The sequence below is a fragment of the Chaetura pelagica genome, unplaced genomic scaffold (assembly GCF_000747805.2).
Source record: "Chaetura pelagica isolate M959 unplaced genomic scaffold, ChaPel_1.0 scaffold369, whole genome shotgun sequence".
Classification (NCBI taxonomy): Eukaryota; Metazoa; Chordata; class Aves; order Apodiformes; family Apodidae; genus Chaetura; species Chaetura pelagica.
In genome coordinates this window covers 1003448-1026661 of record NW_009970235.1, presented here as the reverse complement: position 1 = coordinate 1026661, position 23214 = coordinate 1003448, and the positions used below count along the sequence as shown (strand labels likewise).

The window sequence follows — 23214 nt, the reverse complement described above, 5'->3', positions numbered from 1 at the left end:
CACAGTGGAGCAACCTGTCTGGGGTCACTGGTATAAAAAATGCAGCTTATGAAGGGTGCATGTGTCCAGAGCTGGGTTTCTGGACCAGATTCAGTTAATGAGAAGTGGATTTAAAAAGCAGAACTGGAGAGTAAGCATAAGCACCAAACCAAATTAAAGCCCTAATGTGGATTAAAACCCTGCAGAGTTTATCTGTGACAGTGGGCAACCCTTATCCATGAGAAGAAGGATATAGACCTGTTGGAGAGGGTCTAGAGAAGGGCCATCAAGATGATCAGAGGGCTGGAGCAGCTCTGCCCTGGAGACAGGCTGGGAGAGTTGGGGTGTTCAGCCTGGAGAAGAGAAGGCTCCAGGGAGACCTTACAGCACCTTCCAGTGCCTGAAGGGGCTCCAGGAAAGCTGGGGAGGGGCTTTTCATCACAGAAGACAGTGATAGGACAAGGGGTGATGGTTTTAAACTGAGAGAGGGGAAATTTAGGTGAGATATTAGGAAGAAGTTCTCCACTATCAGGGTGGTGAGGAACTGGGATGGGTTGCCCAGGGGGGTTGTTGATGCCCCATCCCTGGAGGTTTTTAAGGCCGGGTTGGAGGAGGTTTTGCGCAGCCTGGTCTGGTGGTAGGGTTCCCTGCTCATGGCAGGGGGGTTGGAACTTGTTGAGAGTTGGATCTAGCTGATCTTTAAGGTCCCTTCCAACCCAAACCACCCTGTGATTCTCTGATTCTGTTATTCTATATCCAATGAATTTTCTGGAGTCATGCCTAAGAAATAACATTTAAACATCCCGTTTTCAAGGGCTCGTAGCTTTTAGAATATCTGAACTAGGGGCACTGACCTCACTCCCATGTCTGTGTTGGCCCCATGTGAAACACAGGGTGAAAAATTGGGAGAGGATGTAACAGCATCATTGTTGACCGAAAATTGTTGAAGGCGTCGGAACATCGTGTTGACCAAGTTAAATGCTCAGTGTGTCTTTATGGATGTTTCATAAATTAGCATCATACTAAAAAAACCCGGATAGAATCATTAAGGTTGGAAGGTACCTTAAAGATAATTTAGATCCAAGTCTCAGAGCTGCTCCAGCCCTCAGATCATCTTTGTGGCCTCCTCTGGACTTGCTCCAAGAGCTTCATGTCCCTCTTATGTATAGAGAGGAGAAGATTTGCTAGGAGACAGCTTGCTGTCTTGTCAGCCTAGAAAACTACTTGTTGCCTTGTTGGCCACGGTCCTTTCTTTCTGCAGCTTTTCAGCAGTTCTCTTAGAGACCTTGTGCCTGTTTTTCTCATGACAAACATCACCCATGTTATTCGCTGCCACTGGATAATCCCATTGCCAGCCCTTGTGCTCCCTACAGATGCAAAACTCCCACCCATCCCAAAATATCTGGCTTTACAAGCAACTCTTCTTGTAAACTTCCCACTAAGAACCTGCAATAGGAATGACCCCAAAGCAGCTGTAGAAGCCACCTAGGAATTTTTCCCCTCCCAGTGACCCAACAGCTCTTCCATAACACACAGATGAACACACACGTGTCAGGGGTTTCCTGCCCTCTAGGAAGAAAACAAGAGACAGAAACTCTCCTTTCTGACCTGGACCAACAAATACTGACAAAAAACAATTAGAATAATTCCAGGATGGCATGAAATGTTTTGTTTTGGTTTTCTAAGTGTAAAAGTTTGCAGGACTTCATACAAAGCACAAAGTAGAGCCAGACACCACAAATCACTGCGTTTTCTGCTTGGGAATAACAGAAATGGAGATTCCTCTGCCCTTCAGGAAACAAGGTATGAACACAGGAAGAAAGGAAATATCCCATTCTCCCTGAGGGCCTTGGATAGACTTCCTATAATTTCTATACAAGGATGAAATGTGCTTCCAATGAAATAGTCAGGAAAAAAAATAAATTAAAAGCAGCACTAGGATCCTTCCTATTCTGGAAATCCCTCCAAAAAATCAAATCCATACACAGATGTTTAGTGGCTCTGTGGGGGCTTTGTTTGTTTTCCTTTTAATAGCTGACTTTGGACAAGGGCAGGGATTGAGAGGACAAGGGGGAATGGATTAAAACTGGAAGAGGGGAGATTTAAATTGGACAGTAGGAAGAAATTCTTCACCATGAGGGTGGTGAGAGCCTGGCCCAGGTTGCCCAGGGAAGCTGTGGCTGCCCCATCCCTGGCAGTGTTGAAGGGCAGGTTGGATGGGGCTTGGAGCAACCTGGGCTGGTGGGAGGTGTCCCTGCCCATGCAGGGGGTTGGATCTGGATGATCTTGAAGGTCCCTTCCAACCCAAACCATTCCCTGATTCTATGATTCATTTTTGGGTTGTTACTCAATGAATCAACTCCTGTTTCTGCTCACAAGGATTTAGCACCAAATCCTGTGAATCTACTAATATCCTACCAAGAAAAACAATTTAGGGAGCTATTATCTTAAGATCACACACAGGATTTATGTTCTCATTGGGTGTCTGTTTTTCAAACCCTTATCAGCCATTCCCATTTCCCCCATTTATTCTCTAAGGTGATATTTGGCTTCTTAGTTGTATTTTACCCACTGCAACACAAATGTCTTATGCCAAGATGACTGAGAGGAAAAAACCATTTTAAAGCCTACTGAATTTTGCCTTCAGTATTTACCTAATGTTTTCTGATTATGCCTCCCTCCTCACTTCTCTGGGCTTAAATAATAAATACATATTTATATAATTATCAAACAGGGACCAAAAAATCTCCCAAAACAAAACAGGAAAAAAATGTGTTTGTTTTCTTGTCTGAGTCAAAGCATCTAGACAACAAAATTATTGCTGCTATGAGTAAATGATGAAATAAATCAGTTTTTATTCTAAAAAACAATAAATATCAAAGTGATGCTTAGCCAGTGTGAAGAGCTGTATCACTACTAGGGACAGGATTGATCTGAGATGAAAACAAGCAAAACCAAGAGCAATTCAAGTTCTCCTCTTACGCTTGATTCGTGCCTCATTAAGGGATCTAATGAACAGGAGCAGAAGCCAAACCCCCACTCTCAGTAAGGCTTGGACATGCAGTCAATCAAACAGCCCCCACAGGCATTGAGCTGGTGCTCAGCTCTGCATCATTCAAGAAAACAGACTCAAAATCTACTCTTAATTTGTACAGGGCTTAGGGGTGCCAGCTCTCACTAAGAGTGCTTGTCTTGGAGAAGTAGCCACTGCATGTACTAAACTACTATTAAAATCCCATTTTTCCCTCTGATGCTGCTACTGGTCCCTAAGGGCTGGAAAAAAGCCACCTGTGGCTTCAGCCTGAGGCTGTAGTTGCAGGGACAGGAGAAGAGAAGCCTGGTGAGGCTGTCACTCCTGAGATGGAGCAACACCTAAGGAAGGGAGAGACAAGTAGCAGTGAAGCAGAGCTGGACTGGGGAAGGAGCACAAGAGGAGAAGGATGGCAAGGAGGTGCAGCAGCAGCACATCCAAGCCCTGCTGGTACATCCCAGCCTCCTGATGGCTCATCCCCAGAGTTGGGAGGTTTGGAAAAAAAGGTTTAAACTTTTCTTTTTGCCTCAGCGCAGGGTTTAGTGTCTCGCTCTCATCTCCCATCAGCAGGTCCCAAGCCACATGTGTGAGCACAGTTCTGGTTTCCTGCTCCTCTGCTCACTTTCTATTTCTGACCCACCCCCCATGTCTGGTTCCCATTCGCAGCGTGTCCTGCGGCAGGAGGCAGATTAAGCAGCTCTTGTGGTTCCCCTCTGGGTCACGGGACACGGGCTGAGACAGGCTTAGCTTTTAGGGTTTTTTTTAAAAAAAGAGGCTTAACACCCAGAGGAAAGTTCTCCTGCAGGATATCAGACTCTAGCTTAATCCCTATCTTGGCATCAAGGAGTATTATATCATCCCAGGGCTGGCTAAGAATGATGTCATTTTCCACACTCGTATTTTATCTTAGCATCATATTAAAATCTTGTCATTCTTGTCCTTGCTGCTCCAAACAGAACTCCAATCATTAAAGCATCATGCTGACTCCAGCCTGCTAAGGTTTTTGGTTTTTTTTTTATGATTTCTATGTTTGATTATGGAGGAATAAAAATATCTTTAAGAGGATCACTGGAAGAAGAAGGAGTGACAAATGCAACAGGAGTCTAATTACAAAAAGGAAAAGTGAATTTAAAAATACTCTAAACTTCACTGGGATGGCTCATTTTTATGTCTGATTTCTATAAATGTGTCTGAAAAAATAAAATAAAAAATATATATATAGCCCAAAGAAGCCCCAGAAGGCCTTGCACCAGCCCAGCTGCTGGCTCCTGCCAGCTCGGCTGGTCGCCCTGTCCCAGCAGAAACCTCCTGCTATCACCATGAAGAGCTGCAGAAGAACAGAGTCACCAGGCAGCCAAATTTGAAGAGTTCACTGATAGCAAAGGTTTCTAACACTTTTTTCCAACAAAAAAGTGTTGGCCTCCACCTATGTTCATCCAGAGTCTCTTCCATCAAAAGCACGACCTGAGATCCCATTCAGCTTCTGTTTTCACAGGGAAACTGGTACATAAATAAATCAATGGGTTACTGATCATAGGATCATAGACTGGTTTGGGTTGGAAGGGACCTTAAAGATCATCCAGATCCAACCCCCCTGTCATCACTGGCTTTTTTTCTTTTTATTTTCAGAGGGAAATTATTTCTTGTCACATCTCAGCTGCCCCAGCTGAAGGTTTAAAGTCTGTGCAACAGATTCTATCCAGCCATGGAGCTCCTCTACCTCTGCCTCCAGCAAGTGTTGAGAAACAGCCTGAGAAATTCATCTACATTTATTCAGATTGGGATTATACAGAGAAAACAAAGTCCCCTATTCCAAGCAACTGTACCAAAAATACCTCCTGCATGAAAGAGTTGACTTGCTAGGCTAGGAGTGGTTTTAAAAATAGTTATAAAACTTCTCACATGAGTTTAGTCTAATTCTGAGTAACAAAAGGGACTCTGTGTAATTAAAGCATCTTTTCAGTAATCAGATGTAATTAAAAGAACCCTTTAAAGAGTCAAGAATTAATTTGATGAGAGAGTGGGAGGTTCAATACAAGCAGAACACTTGAAGGTCAGCACTTCCCTTCTTAAAGTCCTTAGTTTGGACTCTGCTCAGAAATGTTGAAATCTGAGAGTCTTTCTTTCTTCTTCCAGATCTTAGTGCCAAACAGTTAAGTATGAACACAACTAAGACATCAGCATCTCCATGGTGGCACAGAGAAGAGGAACCACAAGAGCTTTGCACATGAGCACTGGGCTCCCAGGACGTTCAAACCTGCACTGTCAACCAGGAAGTTCTTTGGGTTTGGGAGATGCCCCCAGGCATGAGCTCCATTCAGTCACATCTCAGCACCACTCCCCCTGCACTGCTCGTGGGACCTTTAGAGCATATAATCATATAACAGTGGGAAGAAATGATAAAAACAGGTTAATAAAAGACCCAATCTTGACAGACTCAGTCCTTCTAATAAATGAAGAATCCTGCAACTCATCCATGAGGACACCAGCCCAACAAAACCACTTGTGTTCTGTCACCAAGCACAGCTGTTCTGCACATTCTGAAGGGGAAAATGAGAAACCCAGTCCCATGAAAAAGTTTCTTTTGAAGTTCTACACTGACAGGTTGTACTCATGTCCTGAAGGAGAGACCTCGGCTTGTCTCTTCAAAGCTTGGTGGGGTTTCAGTTTTCTCCTATTAATATGTTTCTGTTCATTTTGAACACACTCATCAAGGTACCAGCTCTTCAAAGGAACCTGCTGAGCTCCTGACACTAATAACCTGTGGTGACAATCAGTCTCCTACCCTAATGGCTGTGGAATAAGTAGGTGCTTCCAGCAGTTCTGCTACTTTCTATTCCATTAAGTGTCCCAGCCCTCATCCTTCAGGACTGAGAATTTTAATTCCACTTTCTTCATGCTATTAATTATTTTGTCTGCTTCCCACTTTTTCTCCTCTAATAATTTTCAGTCTGTTAAATGCAACTATGATCTTTTCCTTTGTTTCTTCTTTTTCTTCACATCTTAGGTGATGTTACACCATTTGGTGCTGGAAGCCCATTCCTTTTCCCTTTATCATGTCTGGAAAAGACATTAGAAAGTCCACATAAGGTAATGAAATATCACTCCGTTTTTTGCTGTAATGAAATACTTTCTTCCTCTCCTCAAGGTCTGCTCCACAAGGCTTCTCCATCTTGTGTCTCTGCCAATTAACTGTTACCATGCTGAAAAACAAATGTTCTGCCCAAGCTCAAGCCAGCAGTGCAGTTTATCATCCAAAATAACCACCTTGTGATGGTTATTCATGGAAGTGCCAGTGTCTCGTACTCATCAGCAAGAAATTTAACCCAGGTAAAGAAGGGCAGGGTGAGGGGACATTTTATGACATGAAGTTATCTAATAGTTTCGTGCAACCAGAAGGGAGAGATGTGCCTGCCCCACCACTCCTGGGCAGAGTCCCTCCTGTCCCCCTTTCTCCACACAGCCCAATGCTGGTGTTTACTGAACTTCTAGTGAACTTAGCAAAAGGACACAGACCCAACTCTCCTTCAACTCCAAGGTCATCCCCAGGGGCCCAGAGATGATGAACATGTCAGACAATGAAAAGATGGAGCAAGGCTGCACAGCCAGCAAAGGCAGACACAACACCTGGACTGTCTTCTCCTGCTTCCCTGTCACACTAAGAAAACATTTCAGTCCTTACTACCCTCTGCTTTTTTTCTGCAGATTTTCAGGAGATTGAATATTTTGGTTAGCAAATCTGACCTGAACTGCAATGAGGGCTTTTCTCATCATTAGCTGATTTTATATACACCTATAACTGCATGTATTTATACAGAATAAAGAGGATTTCACAGATTCTATTGCAATTTGGGTGCTCTGCACACCAGAACAGGCCAGTTTGATGGTGTCCTTCCATGGCCACGTATCCACCTGCACATAACACTCACTTGCTAAAGAGCTACTTAAGCAAGGATGTGGTGGCACATTATATCTTATAAAAGCCTGTAAATCAAAATTTTCCATGTATTTTTGGCATTTCATCCAGTTTTAGCAGACCCCAAGAGCCAGGGCAGTGCAGAGGGACTGTAAAAAATGTATGTTTGCATTCCAGGTCTTGCTATCACGATACAGAAGTGTCATAGGGGCAGGAAATTCCATGCTTGTGTTCCACATCTGCTCACAGGAACCTCCCATGACATACAACTCAGTCCCTTTCAGTTCCTGATGGACCTTTTCCACTTGCAACTATGAATGCACATGAAGTTAAATACTAGACACATTTACAGTGGCACACATCACATCCAACAACCAGCTCCTAAAAGCTTTCTGATATTGAAGGAAAGGAAAAATCAGATCACTTGGTGCACAAGAAGTTGTCTCACATATTTAATCCATTCCCCTTTGCCCTCTCACAACAAACCTTTGTCCCAAAACCCTCCCCAGCTTTCCTGGAGCCCCTTCAGGCACTGGAAGGTGCTCTAAGGTCTCCCTGGAGCCTTCTCTTCTCCAGGCAATTTTTTTGCTCTTGTTGGGCAATTTCACATCAGGAGTCTTCTGAAAGTGTGAATGAATTCATTAACTGAGCCTCAGGGAGAAAACGTCCTTGGTCATAAATGGATGAAAATTAGAAAGATCTGTTAAAATCTTCTTGCAAAGTCACTCACTTAAGTAATACCAACAGAACTAAGAGAATTGAAACCATCAGAGAAAAAAAAATCTGGTTTCTGGAGGGGTGGAAAAGAGGATCTCCTAACAGATGTGTTTGCTTAGATAACGAGTTTCTCCTCATCTGATGAAGAATGTGGAAAAAATGCAGAGACTGGTGAAAAACAGAGAAGCAGGTGACAGACACCACCTGATAAGCAGAACAAAAGGGACAGAAAGAAGGTGGGGATGGTTGAGGAGCTTGAACATGGGGCTCATGTCCAGTGAAAAAATGGGAGTCCAGGAAAACGGGAGTGAGAACCAGCAGACAAGATCTCCAACGACTTTGAGAGATGTATATGACTGTTAGTCAAGGCATAAACTAACAGCCTTGGACCCCTACAGTAAGGTGAGATGGAAACAACCTGAATTACCTGAATTATTTACATAGAAGCAGCACAACAGACATGGCCTAGAAGGGCAGTTCCTTGTACAGATGAAGCTTATGATGATGCTCAGATTACAAACAGGATAAAGAGAAAGATTTTTAACAAGCCCCAAGCTCACAGAATCCTAGAATCACAGAATCATCTAGATCCAACCCCCCTGCATGGGCAGGGACACCTCCCACCAGCCCAGGCTGCTCCAAGCCCCATCCAACCTGCCCTTCAACACTGCCAGGGATGGGGCAGCCACAGCTTCCCTGGGCAACCTGGGCCAGGCTCTCACCACCCTCACAGCAAAGAATTTCCTCCTCATGTCTCACCTATATCTCCCCTCTGCCAGTTTTAATCCATTCCCCTTTGCCCTCTCAAAACAAACCTTTGTCCCAAGTCCCTCCCCAGCTTTCCTGGAGCCCCTTCAGGCACTGGAAGGTGCTCTAAGGTCTCCCTGGAGCCTTCTCTTCTCCAGGCTGAACACCCCAACTCTCCCAGCCTGTCTCCAGAGCAGAGCTGCTCCAGCCCTTGGATCGTATTTGTGGTCTCCTCTGGACTTACTCCAAAAGCTCCATGTCTTTCCTGTGCTGAGGGCTCCAAAATTGGACACAGTGCTCCAGGTGGGGTCTCACGAGCAGAGCTGAGGGGGAGAATCACCTCCCTGGACCTTCTGGCCAAGCTGCTTTTGATATATGGAAAAGATGCCCAGAGTTTGTAGTTGAGAAGGAGGACAAGACCAACCTTCAGAAGGCATTATTATTCTGCTGCCATTAAAATCCCATTTTCCCCTATTTTGTCTATGTGCTTGGTGGGTTTTAATGTCCCAGGGAGAACACTACTGTAGCTGCAGAGAGATGCTCAACGTTCAAGACAGACCTGAATTAAAACACTCTAGTCAACCCAGCAACCACAGGAGCTTCTCCAGCTCCTGCAGGCAGATCCTCTCCTTCCAAGAGTCCTCACCTCTGTGTTTCATTGGTTAAATCACAGAATGGTTGGGGTTGGAAGGGACCTCTGGAGATTATCTAGCCCAACATCCCTGCTAGAGCAGATTACCCAGGAACATGTGGACTTGGCCAGCTGGCTGTTACCAAACACTGCCCTCACCCAGCATGGATACACCGTGATTTCTCTGAAAATCCATTAACTGCTGCTAGCTCCCTTAATACACCATTTTGCTCCTGATAAAGATGTTGGCAGCTGTTTTGGACACCCAACCAAGTCCTCTGAACACAACTACAGCCTTTCATGTCTGTGCAGCCTTTTTTTCTAAGTTTATCTACAGCATAAAGCTTCTCAGCCTTAGTGCTAGACCACGTCACGCAGTCATTTCCAACACTGCATTAAAATCCCATCCAGCTGCTATAAAAGGAAAAATGAATGGTTGCAGGAGGCAGCTCTGCAGCAGACAAGCCAGCGTGGCTCTGAAGATAAGAGGCAGCTGCCAGAGGTAAATATAAGCATGATTTATGGCTGTGGTGTCCTTGCTCATTGCAATTTCAACAAGCACTGGAGAGGCAGCTGGAGGGTGGGCAGGCAGCTCTTCCCCGAAGGGCTGAGGACACACGGGCTCTGCAATCAGCCCATGTTTGCCACAGCAAGGAGAGGCTGCAGCTACAGAGCACTGCTGGGTTTTGCCTTGCCTGCTGCTCCTTCATTTCAGAAACACCAGAAGCTCCAGTGACACGGGTCTGTACTTGAATGCTAATACTGTGGGTCAGACTCAACCTCAGAATGACACACATAGAATCACAGGATCACAGACTTGTTTGGGTTGGAAGGGACCTTCAAGATCATCCAGTTCCAACCCCCTGCATGGGCAGGGACACCTCCCACCAGCCCAGGCTGCTCCAAGCCCCATCCAACCTGCCCTTCAACCCTGCCAGGGATGGGGCAGCCACAGCTTCCCTGGGCAACCTGGGCCAGGCTCTCACCACCCTCACAGCAAAGAATTTCCTCCTCATGTCTCACCTCAATCTCCTCTCTGCCAGTTTTCATCCCTTCCCCCTTGTCCTCTCCCTCCCTGCCCTTGTCCCAAGCCCCTCCCCAGCTTTCCTGGAGCCCCTTCAGGGCACTGGAAGGTGCTCTAAGGTCTCCCTGGAGCCTTCTCTTCTCCAGGCTGAACAACTGCAACACCACGATCGCTGAACGATCAGAGAAACCTGATAGCACATGGCACTTTGCAGGGACTTCCTGAAGAAGCCCACACTCATCCCATAATCCTCGTAATGCCCTGAGGACAGGCACTGACTGCACAGCAAGAAACAACAGATCACAGCTTGAAATGGGAGCTCATCTCACAACAGTTCATCTGCTCCAGGCTATGGCTCTGCTCGAGCAGGTGCACCTAAAACATATCTTGTGTCCTCCTGTAAAAAACAGAGTAAAACAAAATCTGTCCATGCTGGGAAGAACTTGCTTAGCTGAAGACAACAGCACTGACAACTGCTGGTACACAGGGAGCAGTGCTTTTGCTTTGCTGGAGTCCTACCTTCTTGTTGGACTTCACTGTAACATGTTAACCCATTAACCTGAACCGCCAAGGTCACCCAGCAGAAGAGCTGTATTTAGGCAAGACTCAAAAACTTTGGACTTATGAAAAGAAACTGACAAAGTCAGCACTACTACCTAACCTAAAAAATGGCAGGCAACTCCTGGAAGCAAAGCCCAACACAAGCCATGGGGGCAAAGCTACCACGAAAAGTCAGAAAAAAAGAAGTACAATATGAATAAACAGAGGGGAGTTGGTTGCAACTGTCTCCCCCAACACTGTAGGCCTCAGGCTGCTGGGATGTCCATCTGCAAGTTACAGAACTACAGAATCATCATGGTTGGAAAAGATCTCTAAGATCACTTAGTCCAATAGTCCATCCCCCAAGGACATTTTGCAGTAGCTTTTACCCAAGGATCAAAATGTGGCAGAAGAAAAGATTTTACATCAATTATTGAAATACGAACAGGACAAACCCAGGAGGAGAACCTGATACAATCTGGTAACTGTCAGAAAGGAGAAGGTTTCAAACGAGGACTTGCTAAGTCCTCAAACCACTGTTTCAGGGGAGGGGGAAAAAACCCAACAACAGACAAAAAAGCCAAAGCAAAGCCCCAAAGCACAGGCCAGTGTCTCCAACCAGGGCACAGTGAAGGCAGCAGCAGGGGTGCAGACAGGCAGGGATGTGGTGCTGCTGCAAATCCCACAGAGCCACCCCCTCCATACTCCGTGGGGCTACAGCTCATGGAAAAGTTCAGTCTCAGCTCTGATGCCTCCAAACCTCTCCAGGGAAGGATTATTCCAGGCCACCTGCATCTCCTCTGCCCATTCAACCATTCAAGATGATTAAGATGATTGTCACAGCAGGACCCTGAGGTTACGGATCTCCCAGGAGCCAGACTGGGATCATGGAATGACCATGTTAGCATCAGTCACTTCATGAAAAGTATTTCTACATTGAGTTGTCAGCCCCATATATTCCAACACTGATGGAGGGATCAGCAAATGGCTGCTCCTGTGCAGAGCAAAGACAGTGAAACACCTGAACCCCTACAACAAGTCCAACCACCCGCACCAAATACAGTAAATGTCTCCTTAATATGGAGGAGATGTGTGTAGGAACCTCACCAAAGCTCAACAACCCATCCCAAGCGTAAGATCTCCAGGCTCTTTACATAAAAATGTTTCTTTCAAATGAAAGCTCAATACATCTAGCTCCTTGTTAATAACCCAAGATTAATAAAGAGACAGAAGACCAAGCAACTCGGGTCTGTAAGTGCCTCATCACCAGGAGACAATCTCCTCAACAAACTCTCCTGCTATCCTGAGCAACCTCATCTGAGATGGCACAAGTAGAAGCCAATTGTTACTGACTCCTACCTCACCCAGAAAGCCCAGTAATTTACTATTTCCACTTACAGTTTCAACAGGTTTCAGAACCAAATAAAATTGCTTAGACTTCCTTCTGTTGCTGAGTTTTTGCTGTTCTTTTAGCAACCGTTTGCACTGTTCAGGCTGCCTAGAGAAAACTGCTCAAAGCCTTGGAAGGCACTTGGTAGATCCATTAAGCTGCTCTTCTGGATGGTGTCAAAAAAAAAAAGTCAGTACATGCCAAAATGACATTTTTACAACGTCACTGTGGCTCGAGAGCCACTGCAGTACAGAGTTTTCCAGACAAATTCCTGTCAAACTTCCAGTGTATCAAAAAGTGATGCACAAAATATCAAGTATTTCAGCATCTTAAAGTAGCTGCTACACACATCCTCTCTCTACCAGGAAGGGCAGCTGCCAGTGAGTTACAGGAGTGGAGGGTGGACAGTCATGTCTGAAAATCCTCCATCCCTCTATCCATTTGAGCCACCTATAACAGCCTTCTGTAAAACACACAAGGAGAATAACCAGATCATTGGCTCCCAACAGAACCACCAGCCCAATTAACCATGAGTGGGATTATCAGACATCAATATTCTGTAAAAAATCCCCAAATGGCAATTAATGCTACTCATCCTTCCTCCTTCAGATGGATCTGAATCTAAGTGACCTCTCCTACTCTCTGAGCCAAAGGAAGACCAGAAGAAGACCTCTTATCATGGTGAGGTTCCAGTTAGAGCATCTCAAATTCTGCTCTAGTATGATGAGGGTGAGCAAGTCAGTAGTGACCCTGCTACCAGAGAGAGCATAACACCTGCTGGTCAGGATGCTGATGTTGTAAGGACAGTGAATAAAAGGCATGGGTGGGGGTGGTGGGGAGGGTGTGCCCATCTTTTGTTTAACACCACTCACAGCTTCTCACAAACTGATTTTGTCATGGAGATTGCATCAACCCTTCCCACCAAAGCCTTGGGCTCCTTTGCCTCCCCCCCAAGCCACCTAACCCTCATCATTCATTACTAGGTAATGGTGACAAACCTCTGTGAGTACCTGAGATTCGTGAGCAGACACATCACCAAAAACACTTTGGAAAGCACTTGAGAAATTCATGCACAGCCACTGTAGGTAGCAAGAGGAGCTCTTTCATCTCAACAGAAGGACCATCTAGCTAAGATTGTCCCAAGGTCGGACATGAGGAGGAAATTCTTGAGTGTGAGGGTGGTGAGAGCCTGGTCCAGGTTGCCCAGGGAAGCTGTGGCTGCCCCATCCCTGGCAGTGTTGAAGGGCAGGTTGGATGGGGCTTGGAGCAGCCTGGGCAGGTGGGAGGTGTCCCTGCCCATGCAGGGGGTTGGATCTGGATGATCTTTAAGGTCCCTTAGAGTCCAAACCAGTCTGGGATTCTGTAACAGTTCTACGAAGAGCACATGTGCCCTTTGTTAGGGGAGATTCAAGTCTGGCAGCACTTTACTTTTAAAGATTCAAGCTCAGAAACAGTTACTGAGCTGAAACAGTCTCAGAAGGGGAGAAATTACTATTTCTTTTCTTTTTTTTCTGGGAAAAAAGGAATCAAGATCTCTACAGCCCACCTTAAATAGCACATCATGTGCACACTTATCTGCAGCACAACAGGCTGTTCTGAGGCACGACTCCAGATGTTGTACATTCTCATGCAACCACATGACAAAGGGGAACAGAGGGACAGAACCTGGTGTGATGCCACACTCAGAGTCCTTTGACTGGGGGGTGGTGGGATACAAGAACACTAGATGCAGAAACAGACAAAACAAGGGTTGCAGAAGAATAGAGCTTAGACACTTTGGAGTAGAAAACAGAGTTGTTTCTGTTTAGCAGCCACAGAACATAATTCAAAATTTATGGAAACTGCATATTTAGAAAAAATACACGTTTGCTGATTGTAATCTTGGGCCAGAGCATGATAGAGAAGTCAAACATTTCTTGCAGGGTTGGCCCCACAGTTAGCAGGGCACAGACTACACTCAAGTTTGAGAGCAGATGATGGAGCTGTGACTGCTCCAAAGCATCACACAAGGACCCAGGTTGTGAGAGGTCTGAAGATAATAGGAATCTCCTACAGAGGATCTCCAGCTCCACCTGTACAGGAACCATGAGTAATGTAGACACTTGGGACCCCAGCAAAAATCTCCTGGAGGTCTTAGGGCACCACTCTGCTGCAGGAAGAATCAGTGCTGCAGTTTAAGGGATGATGTATGAAGACTACTGCTGAGCTTGGATCATACATGCTCTGCAACACACCATCTGCTTTGGAGAACACTTACACAACTGGAAGTCATTAAAACAGTTAAAGACCATCACAGAATCCATGCAAACCTGCTTTCCAGGCACAGCTGTGAAGGGAAAGCCAATAATTTTCTAGGTTCATACACATCAGCTTCTCCTACATTATTTTTACATATTTAAATAAAAACTGAAGCTCTACCAGAGCTGAGTGCACATCTCAAAGCAGTGGAAACCCTCCCAAGAGTTGCTCTGTGAACAAGCAGTATCATGTACTGACCTCTGCCAGTTTGTAGGGTAAGATCAGCTTCTCTCCTACTGTCACTGTCTTTCTGGTAACCAGGGCCTCAAACAGCATCTCTTCTTTCACCTAAAACAGAAACCTTGATGTTAGTTATTATACTAGGAATACTTTTTAAAATACCTAATTATTTAAAAACATAATTTATAAATGTAAACATTTTCATAAATGTAAACCCCCTGTGCCAGCCCTTGCAGAGTTAATGTTCAATGCACACAAACGAGCTAGACATTGGGAGGGACAATCTGCCACATAAATCCAGCAATTGAAATCAGACACCACAGTATTCAAGGGAACCTGATTTTCCACATTCAGTCACCACATTTCCAGCTATTTCCCACTAGTATCCTTCCTTCCCAGTGCAGCAACTCCCTCCCACACTTTTTGTTGGCAAAATAAGTCAACTTTCTAGTGTTGTCAAGATGACCTCATACAGATGACTCTACACACAAGCAAAACTGTCATCACATCTCCAAGTGGAGGGGTTTTATGGTGTATTTCAGGGTGGGGAGGAATTAGAAGGAGGAAGAAACCTTTTGAAAAGCACCTTATATTTACTCTGCTATTGGCACCTCACACTCACTCCCTAAAGATGCCATTCCCAGCAAGACAACAATCCCTAATCAGCCCTAAGAGAAACTGATTTGCAGGAAGAAAACACACCAGTTGTGTAAATACAGACACTTCAGCAAACAGGTAAACAGTGCCAACAAATTAAGTGTTACAGGCCATGAGTTGTCTGGAGAAAAGCATCTCTTTTCTCAACAGATTCAAGTCCCTCTTATTTTGATACCCCTGGAGAAATTCAGAACTCAGACTCTCTACCAGCATAGATGGCAATTTGCTTATACAGAAGTTACACCTAAACACTTGGAGTCATTGACTTCTCTTTGCTAAACTTCTGAGTCAAAAAAGAAATTGTGAGTCTGGGTGAAAACCTTTGAGCCCGGAGTTAGTAGCTCTGGATTGATATGGAGATATTGCTTGAGAAGCAGCACCAAAGTCTAGATAAGCTGCTCCCCAGGCCTACTCAGAGCAGAAGCAGCACCAAAGTCTAGATAAGCTGCTCACCCTATGTGAAGGTCTCCATGCAGACCCCAGACCTACTCAGAGAATCTCTTGATGAAGACTAGAAGCACCAAATCCATGTTTCTGAAACCATCCAAGGCCAGATTTTATCCCAGATAAACCATTTAGGATCTGACACGGATGATGGGAAAGTGGCTTACATACTTTGACTTACTGGTTTAAACCAATAATTAGCCTGCAGAGAAGTCCCACAAACCATTGCAATAACAACTTCTTTCCTTCAAAAATCCTGCCATGGGAGGGATAAACTCCAGAGCATTTTTATCTAAGTGACTTTCCCTGCAACACCCACTATATAAGAACTTGTTGCTGTGGTGGGGAAACCAGAAAACATCAAGTCACCTGGTTATGACCTTCACGCACCAACCATGTCTCTGTCACTGGAAATTGACCATCAACACCCTGAGATTAATTTCATTAGCCCTCAATAGTACTGGAAACCCCCCCAGCTCCAATGATCTGATTTTACCTTTCAAAATTGAGCAGGAAAAAATAACACCCAGAAATCCACAGCAAGTTTTCACACTGGGGCTCTAGTCCTCTCCATTCAGCAAAATGGTGATTTTTTAAAAATCATGCAGCTCTGCAGGCAGAACGTGGACACTGTTCCAACAGCTTGGGACTGCAGGACCTCTGCCTGCCCTCCCTGAAGTGCCCAGCTTGGAACAAAAGTGAGTTTGACACCCTCCCTCACCCCATGTAACACGGATGCTGTGAACCCAGAGCCAGCATGCTGCCTTTGTTTAATCCTTGGAGGCACCAAAGCAGAGGGTGGTATCAGAAGGTTCCTAATCAAAACAGTCCAAGGCAACATTCCCAATCCACCTAAGTGCTTCCAAGTTCCAGATCTGTCAGCAAATACAGGGATTTGAAAAGGTTTCAACAACTACCCACACCATCCCTATCTAATGTTCACTCTGGTTCTCTTCTCCCTCTACCCCTCTGACGGCCAAGACTTGCAGATGTGCATCCTTCACCTCCAGGTGGGCTGGCCCACAGGGACTGCATCATCCAGGGAAGGGCCACCAAGATGATCCAAGGGCTGGAGCAGCTCTGCTCTGCAGACAGGCTGGGAGAGTTGGGGTGTTCAGCCTGGAGAAGAGAAGGCTCCAGGGAGACCTTAGAGCACCTTCCAGTGCCTGAAGGGGCTCCAGGAAAGCTGGGGAGGGACTTTGCATCAGAGAAGATAGTGATAGGACAAGGGGTGATGGTTTTAAACTGAGAGAGGGGAGATTTAGGTGAGATATTAGGAAGAAATTCTTCGCTATCAGGGTGACGAGGAACTGAAATGGGTTGCTCAGGGAGGTTGTTGATGCCCCATCCCTGGAGGTTTTTAAGGCCAGGTTGGAGGAGGTTTTGTGCAGCCTGGTCTGGTGGTAGGGTTCCCTGCTCATGGCAGGGGGGTTGGAACTTGATGATCTTTGAGGTCCCTTCCAACCTTAATGATTCTATGGTCTTCTAGTAAAAAAACATACTCAGCAGGGATGGGAACATAATCCCTACATCTCCCTGCAAATACCACCCAGTGGAGCTTGATCTTGAGTGCTTTATCAGCTCTGAGAGCAAACCTCATGGGCATAGCCAAATCCTCATTTTCTTTGAAGACAGGTGCTAATGAGGAGCCACAGGAGACAAACTCAGGGCACACCAATGACTAAGGACACCTGGTGCAAGGATATGCTTAAAACTTCCCCATCATGTCCATCCTATTGCCTCCTCCTCCAGTAAAAAAGTAGAGACAAAAACTATCCTAGCAGATTAGCAAAGAGGACAACACAACTTATCTCTTCATTATGTGCCCTGGGAGTTACATTTCTAAGTCACATTTCATAGATTTCTGCTAAAGGACAAGTCCTGCTCTGCCTCTTAAAAAAAGCTACACAGCCCATAAGAGTCTGTGTCTTAATTACAGGGACAAAATACAGATTTAAGACTTCACTGCCACTTGTGGAACCAAGCCTGGATGACTAGAGCTCTAAAAGCCAGGGAAGGATGACCAGCAGTGCTGCCACAGCTGGCAAGGTCAGGGGAGCACGGGGGAGGAGGCAGCGAGTGGGCTCTGCGAGGACTGGGCTGCAGCCAAGGCAGGCAGAGATTGCTTCTCCAGCCATCCTGGGGTATTATGTTAGAGCAGCTGAAGAAAAATGAGCCATTTCCAACTTGAGAGCAAGAAAATATCACTTTTGGTCTCTCCTCCCATATCTGAGAGAGGGATTACGGTGTTGAGCACTAGTTCAAAAACTGCCTGGTGGGGAGTAACTGGAAATACATTCAGAATTCTGTCTGTTCTTCTTGAAAAGGATTTGAACGTTTCCTTCAGATTTTCTTTCAAACAACCAGAAGTTACCTGACTTGAGTTCTGGCTTGGAGCTTCACAGCTGATGATGTTGTCCCTGCTTCCTGTTGCAGGGAAGTTGGAGCAGACAAACTTTGGAGGTCTCTTCCAATCCAAACCATTCTATGAGCCCCAAAAACCTCATCCAGAAAACGGATCCAGAAGACAAGGCTGGATGCAGGCACTGGCTGCCTCATAATCCTCACCTCCCTTTTGCTCCCCAATTACTTTCCAAGATGTTTATCACACAAGGAGCACACAATGTCTGTGGGATCCCTCTGGGAAGCTGAAGCCATTTTTTAGTAAAAAAAGAACTTGAGCACATAAATCTCTCCTGGATGTAGACATTGGCTCCAAAAGCTGACATCAGCAATGCAAACAGAGACCTGGCAAAACTAATTTAGGACACTCGGTAACTCAGATTTACCTTTATTTGTATTGAGCCTAGAAACTAAATACAAAACTGCTCCAATGAGCCAAGACAGAATTTGCCTTCCTTACCCAACGCACCATCCACGGAAATGATTTCCAGTCTTAATAAATGTACATAATTAAATGTTCCTGCTCTTCTAAAGGGGGAAAAAAAGAGTCTCTCTTAAGGTCAACTGACACTGGATCATTTCTAATGGATTGCTTTTGTTAACAAATGAGCCTTTCCAGGCTTTTCCCCAGAAGCACAAAAGCTTTCCCCAGTTTTACACACCCCTCTATGGTTTCTGCAGCAGACCTGGGATACGTGCAGCGCTTGCTCACGTCTGCTCCATCCATCAGGCAGCCCTGACATCACACTATGGCACAGTATTCCAGCAAAGTTTAAACAAAGGCCGTGAAAAACCTGCCAAAAGCCTCACAAAATCCACACGCTACGTCTGTGCTTGGGGAAAAAAAAAACCAAAAAACAAGGAATCAGAGTCTTCCTGCAAACGAAACGAGGATCCGCAGAGTCTGGCCAAGATCCCATATTGCAATTTGCTAACGAACGCTGGTCTGAATGGTTTCATAAAGCAAAAGCAGATTGGATGGGGTTGTTGGTATCTAAGAAAAATCAAATTAATTCCAGAGCATCATCTGCTTGTTAGCTTCATTTTATAGGGACACAAATCTGGTTATCTGGAGAGCTGGGCAGCGTTGTTGCATGAGTTGCTGCAGCAGGGAAATCCCCCCAGTTGTCTGCAGAGGCTCCAGTGTAAACCAGCCAACTCATGATTGTTTGGGCCAGACTTCCCTTTGGAGGATCAGCCAGGCTGTTTGCTCCTCTCCTCTCCATGAAGGCTACAGCCCCATTGGTGGGAGGAACCCTCCATCCCCTCTTCTTGGCTGGTCCCAGAGATGGTCAGTTCAGCTCCAGCTTCTCAGAGTCTTCCCACCCAATCCAACTGGATTTTTGTCTTCCCTTTCCTTTCCCCTTTCTTCCCTTTTCCTTTTCTTCCCATTTCACCTTGACTGAACAAATCCAGTGGGTCATTTAATGAAAAAAATAACCCCAAACCCATGACACCTCCAAAGTAGGTAGGTATGAGAACACAGCAAAGCTGGTTTCTTCCATCATTTTGCTATGCTCAGGACCACCCTGCCAAGCACCCAGTGGCTGCATGAAAAGAAGTTAAACTCTTTGTCAACTGATATTCTTTTCATTTCAAGATGATTTTTCAGTCTTAGTGAGTGATGCCAAGATCTAGAGAGAGGATTAATAACTTGTTCAAGTCAATTTGTGTTTTCAGTAACAATGGTGTGGAAAGCAAAGCTGCAAACTGCTCAGTGACCGCAAAAAAACCCAAAAGTAATAAAAATAATTACACAACTGAGACAAAACACCAAGTGTCAAATATTTCAACCAATATTTTTGGTCTCTTCTCTGGCTGAGAAGAATTCACTACACTTAATTTGGAGACTTGTAAATTGCTAAGTAATGAATGAAGTGCAACAGATGCTCTTCATGATGATTTTTCATCTGTTTGAACCCTCTGCTCCTCCTTTTGGTCAAAATTTAATAAGAATGAGAAGAGATCTATTCAGGTCTGTGAAGGTTCAGCATTTCAGAAAGAGAAACCAAACCTCTTCCAAATATGAGATTATTTGCTTTATTTCAGCTGATCAGGGAGTCAGTCTACTGGAAACTTTACACATGGAGGCAACCAATGTCTCCAATTCCATGGATCAACTGTCCATATCAATGTCATTTTAAGGAGAAGCAACAGCACATATGCAAACCCAGCAATTTATTTCATAAAATCATACCCAAGATCTCCAATGAATTAACAAGCATTTGATGCTGTACATGGTCATTTAGCTTGCACAGGAGTTAACAAGATGAACAGGAACCACAGAATCATGGAATGGTGAAGGCTGGAAGGGACCTTAAAGATCATCAGGTTCCAACCTCCCTGCCATGAGCAGGGACACCTCCCACCAGCCCAGGCAGCACAAGGCTCATCCAACCTGCCCTTGAGCACCTCCAAGGAGGGGGCATCAACAGCCTTCCTGGGCAGCCTAGTCCAGCATCTTAATGACCTCATGGTGAAGAATTTCTTCCTGATCTCTAATCTAAATCTTCAAAACCATGGTTTAAAACCATCACCCCTTTTCCTATCACTGCTCTCTCTGGTGAAAAGCCCCTCCCCAGCTTTCCTGGAGCCCCTTCAGGCACTGGAAGGTGCTCTAAGAAGTCATCTTCCTGGAGCCTTCTCTTCTCCAGACTGAACACCCCAAGTCCCTCAGCCTGCTCAGCTACACCACAGCTTTTTCACAGAATGATTTAAGTTGGAAAAGACCTTTAAGATCATCAAGTAGAACTACTAACCTAACTCTACCAAGCCCACTGGATAAACCACGTCTCCCATTATGATGTCTCCCTTTATGACTTTGCCCATTATGACTTCTCCCTTTACCATGTTGCCCATTATGAGGTCTTGCTTTATGACATCACCCATTATGACGTCTCCATTTATGACCTCATCCATTGTGATTATGATGTCACCCATTACGACGTCTCCCATCGTGACTCTGCCCATTATGACGTCTCCCTTTATGATGTTGCCCATTTAATGTCTCCCATGATGAAGTCTCCATTTATGACACCTCTCTTTAGGACACGGCCCATTAGGACATTTCCCTTCATGACATCTCAGGTGATGACGTCTCCCTTTATGACATACTTCTTGATGATGTCTACCATTATGACATCTCCCTCAGCACCACATCTCCATGACTTCTAAACATGCCCAGGGATAGTGACTCCACCATTTCCCTGGGCAGACTGTTCCAGGGCCTGACAACCTTTTCTGTGAAGAAATTTCCCCTAATATCGAGCCTAAACCTCCGCTGGTACAACTTGAGGCTGTTTCCTCTCGTCCTATTGCTCTGCTACTTGCGAGAAAAGACCAGCACTTGCCTCTCTACAACCTCCTTTCAGAAGGGTGAAGTTAAAATACAGGTACTTTCTTTTTTCTTCACATATTGTGGACACGACCTGCACATGAGCATGGTCTCCATGCTCTGTGCTGTACCAGCACAAAGCCACCCTTGGGTCTACAGGGCTCAACCGATGCGTCACTTCACGTGCAAAAAAATCACCCATTACCTTAAATCCTGCAGATGCTGCAGAAGTTTGTTTGCAGAAACAAGCCAGGGTAAAAACTTGAAACCTGGAACTTGTTCAGATCTCTAAGTCACTCTCTTATTCAAAGCTTTTTTTGAAAAATGATGACTTCTGAAATGACTTGGCACTCTGGCTATGGCCATTTTTAACAGGGTAAGATCAACAACATTCTCCTCTAGACTCATATTTTCCTTCTGTTTATTTCTGCAGTCTCCAATGCCAAGATGCAAAGAGCATCCAGCTGCTTAGAGCCATACTGGACAGAAGCTTCCCACCCCCTAAATTCAAAGCACTAATGAAGTGCTATGAAAATCTGTGAGAGCCAGTTCCGGAGTTCTTTAGGTAGTGAGACCACACAACTGTTAATTTAAGGGAAGGAATGGAAAGGGCATCACATGGACACAAAATAATAAGTTATTTTCTGATCTTATCATAAAACTCAACAAAATTAATCATCTGTACTATCCAGCAAGTACAAAGGGATAAAGACAATAATTGTTTTAACCAACTACAAGCATCACATGTCAGTATCTTTTGGAGTTACAAGTGCTTAGAGCATTTCAAGAAGAGTGAGATAGCAAGGAAAGGTTCTGCTCACCTATTTCCATGCTGAGAGGTGCTGAGCCTCTTGAACGTGTAAGGCAAGAGCAGGGTAAGTCAGCTCATGGACAAGTAATGTTGCAGCTTCCTAACCTGCTTGGGCTACCAGAGCAGCTCTCCTGAGAGCTCACTTAGTGCTTTTGTGCTAATGGGTAGAATTAGCTATGGGCCTGGGCCATCAGGCTGAGACCTACCAACCCTTCCCAGATGACAGCAGCACAGTGGTGACTCAGAGAGGACAAGATGCTTTTGGTAAAGGGTCTCACACAGCAGACAGCATCAACAGGTTCCCAAAAGAACTAGATAAGCATGTGGATAAAAGGCCCATAAATAGGTATTACAGGGATGAGATGCGCCCTCCAGCATCTCTAATAGCACCTTTGTGGCTGCTGGCAGGGGAACAACAGACAGTAAAACATGGTGAGCAAGCTCAGCACCTCCTCCAGCCACCACCTGAACCAGAAGAGTGGGCTGATGGTCTTACAACTGCTCTGTTCCTTATACAAGTATCAGAACAGATTTCAGGAGCATCAGGGAATTTTGGTGAGGCAGCTGATGGTTGGCAACTGAAGAAACTACTGCATTGAATGACAGGTTTGCTTTCCACCTAGAGCTGGTTTGCAAGCTTCCAAATTTTAATCACAGAAATAATATTTGCAGTCAATTTAATCCAAAACTTAAGGGTGAGGGGGGGGGAAAAACCCTGTATTAAAAACCTCATTAAAAAAATCTTCACAACTTTTCAGTGGCAAACATGAGCAGTAGCAAAAGAGAATTTACTACTCAGTGAAACTAGAAATAAATCCTATCACAAAGCATAGTGGTTGGTCAGGGGTGAATGCTCCAGGCTGGGAAGCAAAGACTCACCTCCAGCAGGTCGGACACGATGGGCAGGATCTCAGGGTTGCAAATGTCGATGGAGTCATCGCGGTAAGTTTTCTTTTTGTAGCGGATGTTGCCCAGGTGCAGGATCGCCGACAAGAGGGAGAAAATCCTAAAGGGAGAAAACTCCTTTTCACTCAGTTGTTTTGAAGCTCATGCAAAAGTGAACCCCATCTCCAAATACCCAGACACCACCTTTGTATTTGACTCATTCCACT

General features: G+C 45.1%; 1 protein-coding gene across 1 annotated transcript in view; it reads right to left on the bottom strand.

Annotated features, from left to right (window-relative positions):
- MYO9A (myosin IXA) overlaps nt 1-23214 on the bottom strand; it is a 162275-nt gene that overhangs the window by 93122 nt on the left and 45939 nt on the right. Inside the window, exons 7-8 of the mRNA XM_010005936.1 lie at nt 22982-23108; nt 14472-14561 (exon numbers count right to left, since the gene is read on the bottom strand). Coding sequence (XP_010004238.1) covers nt 14472-14561; nt 22982-23108 — 217 coding nt within the window. The remainder of the gene's footprint in view (nt 1-14471; nt 14562-22981; nt 23109-23214) is intronic.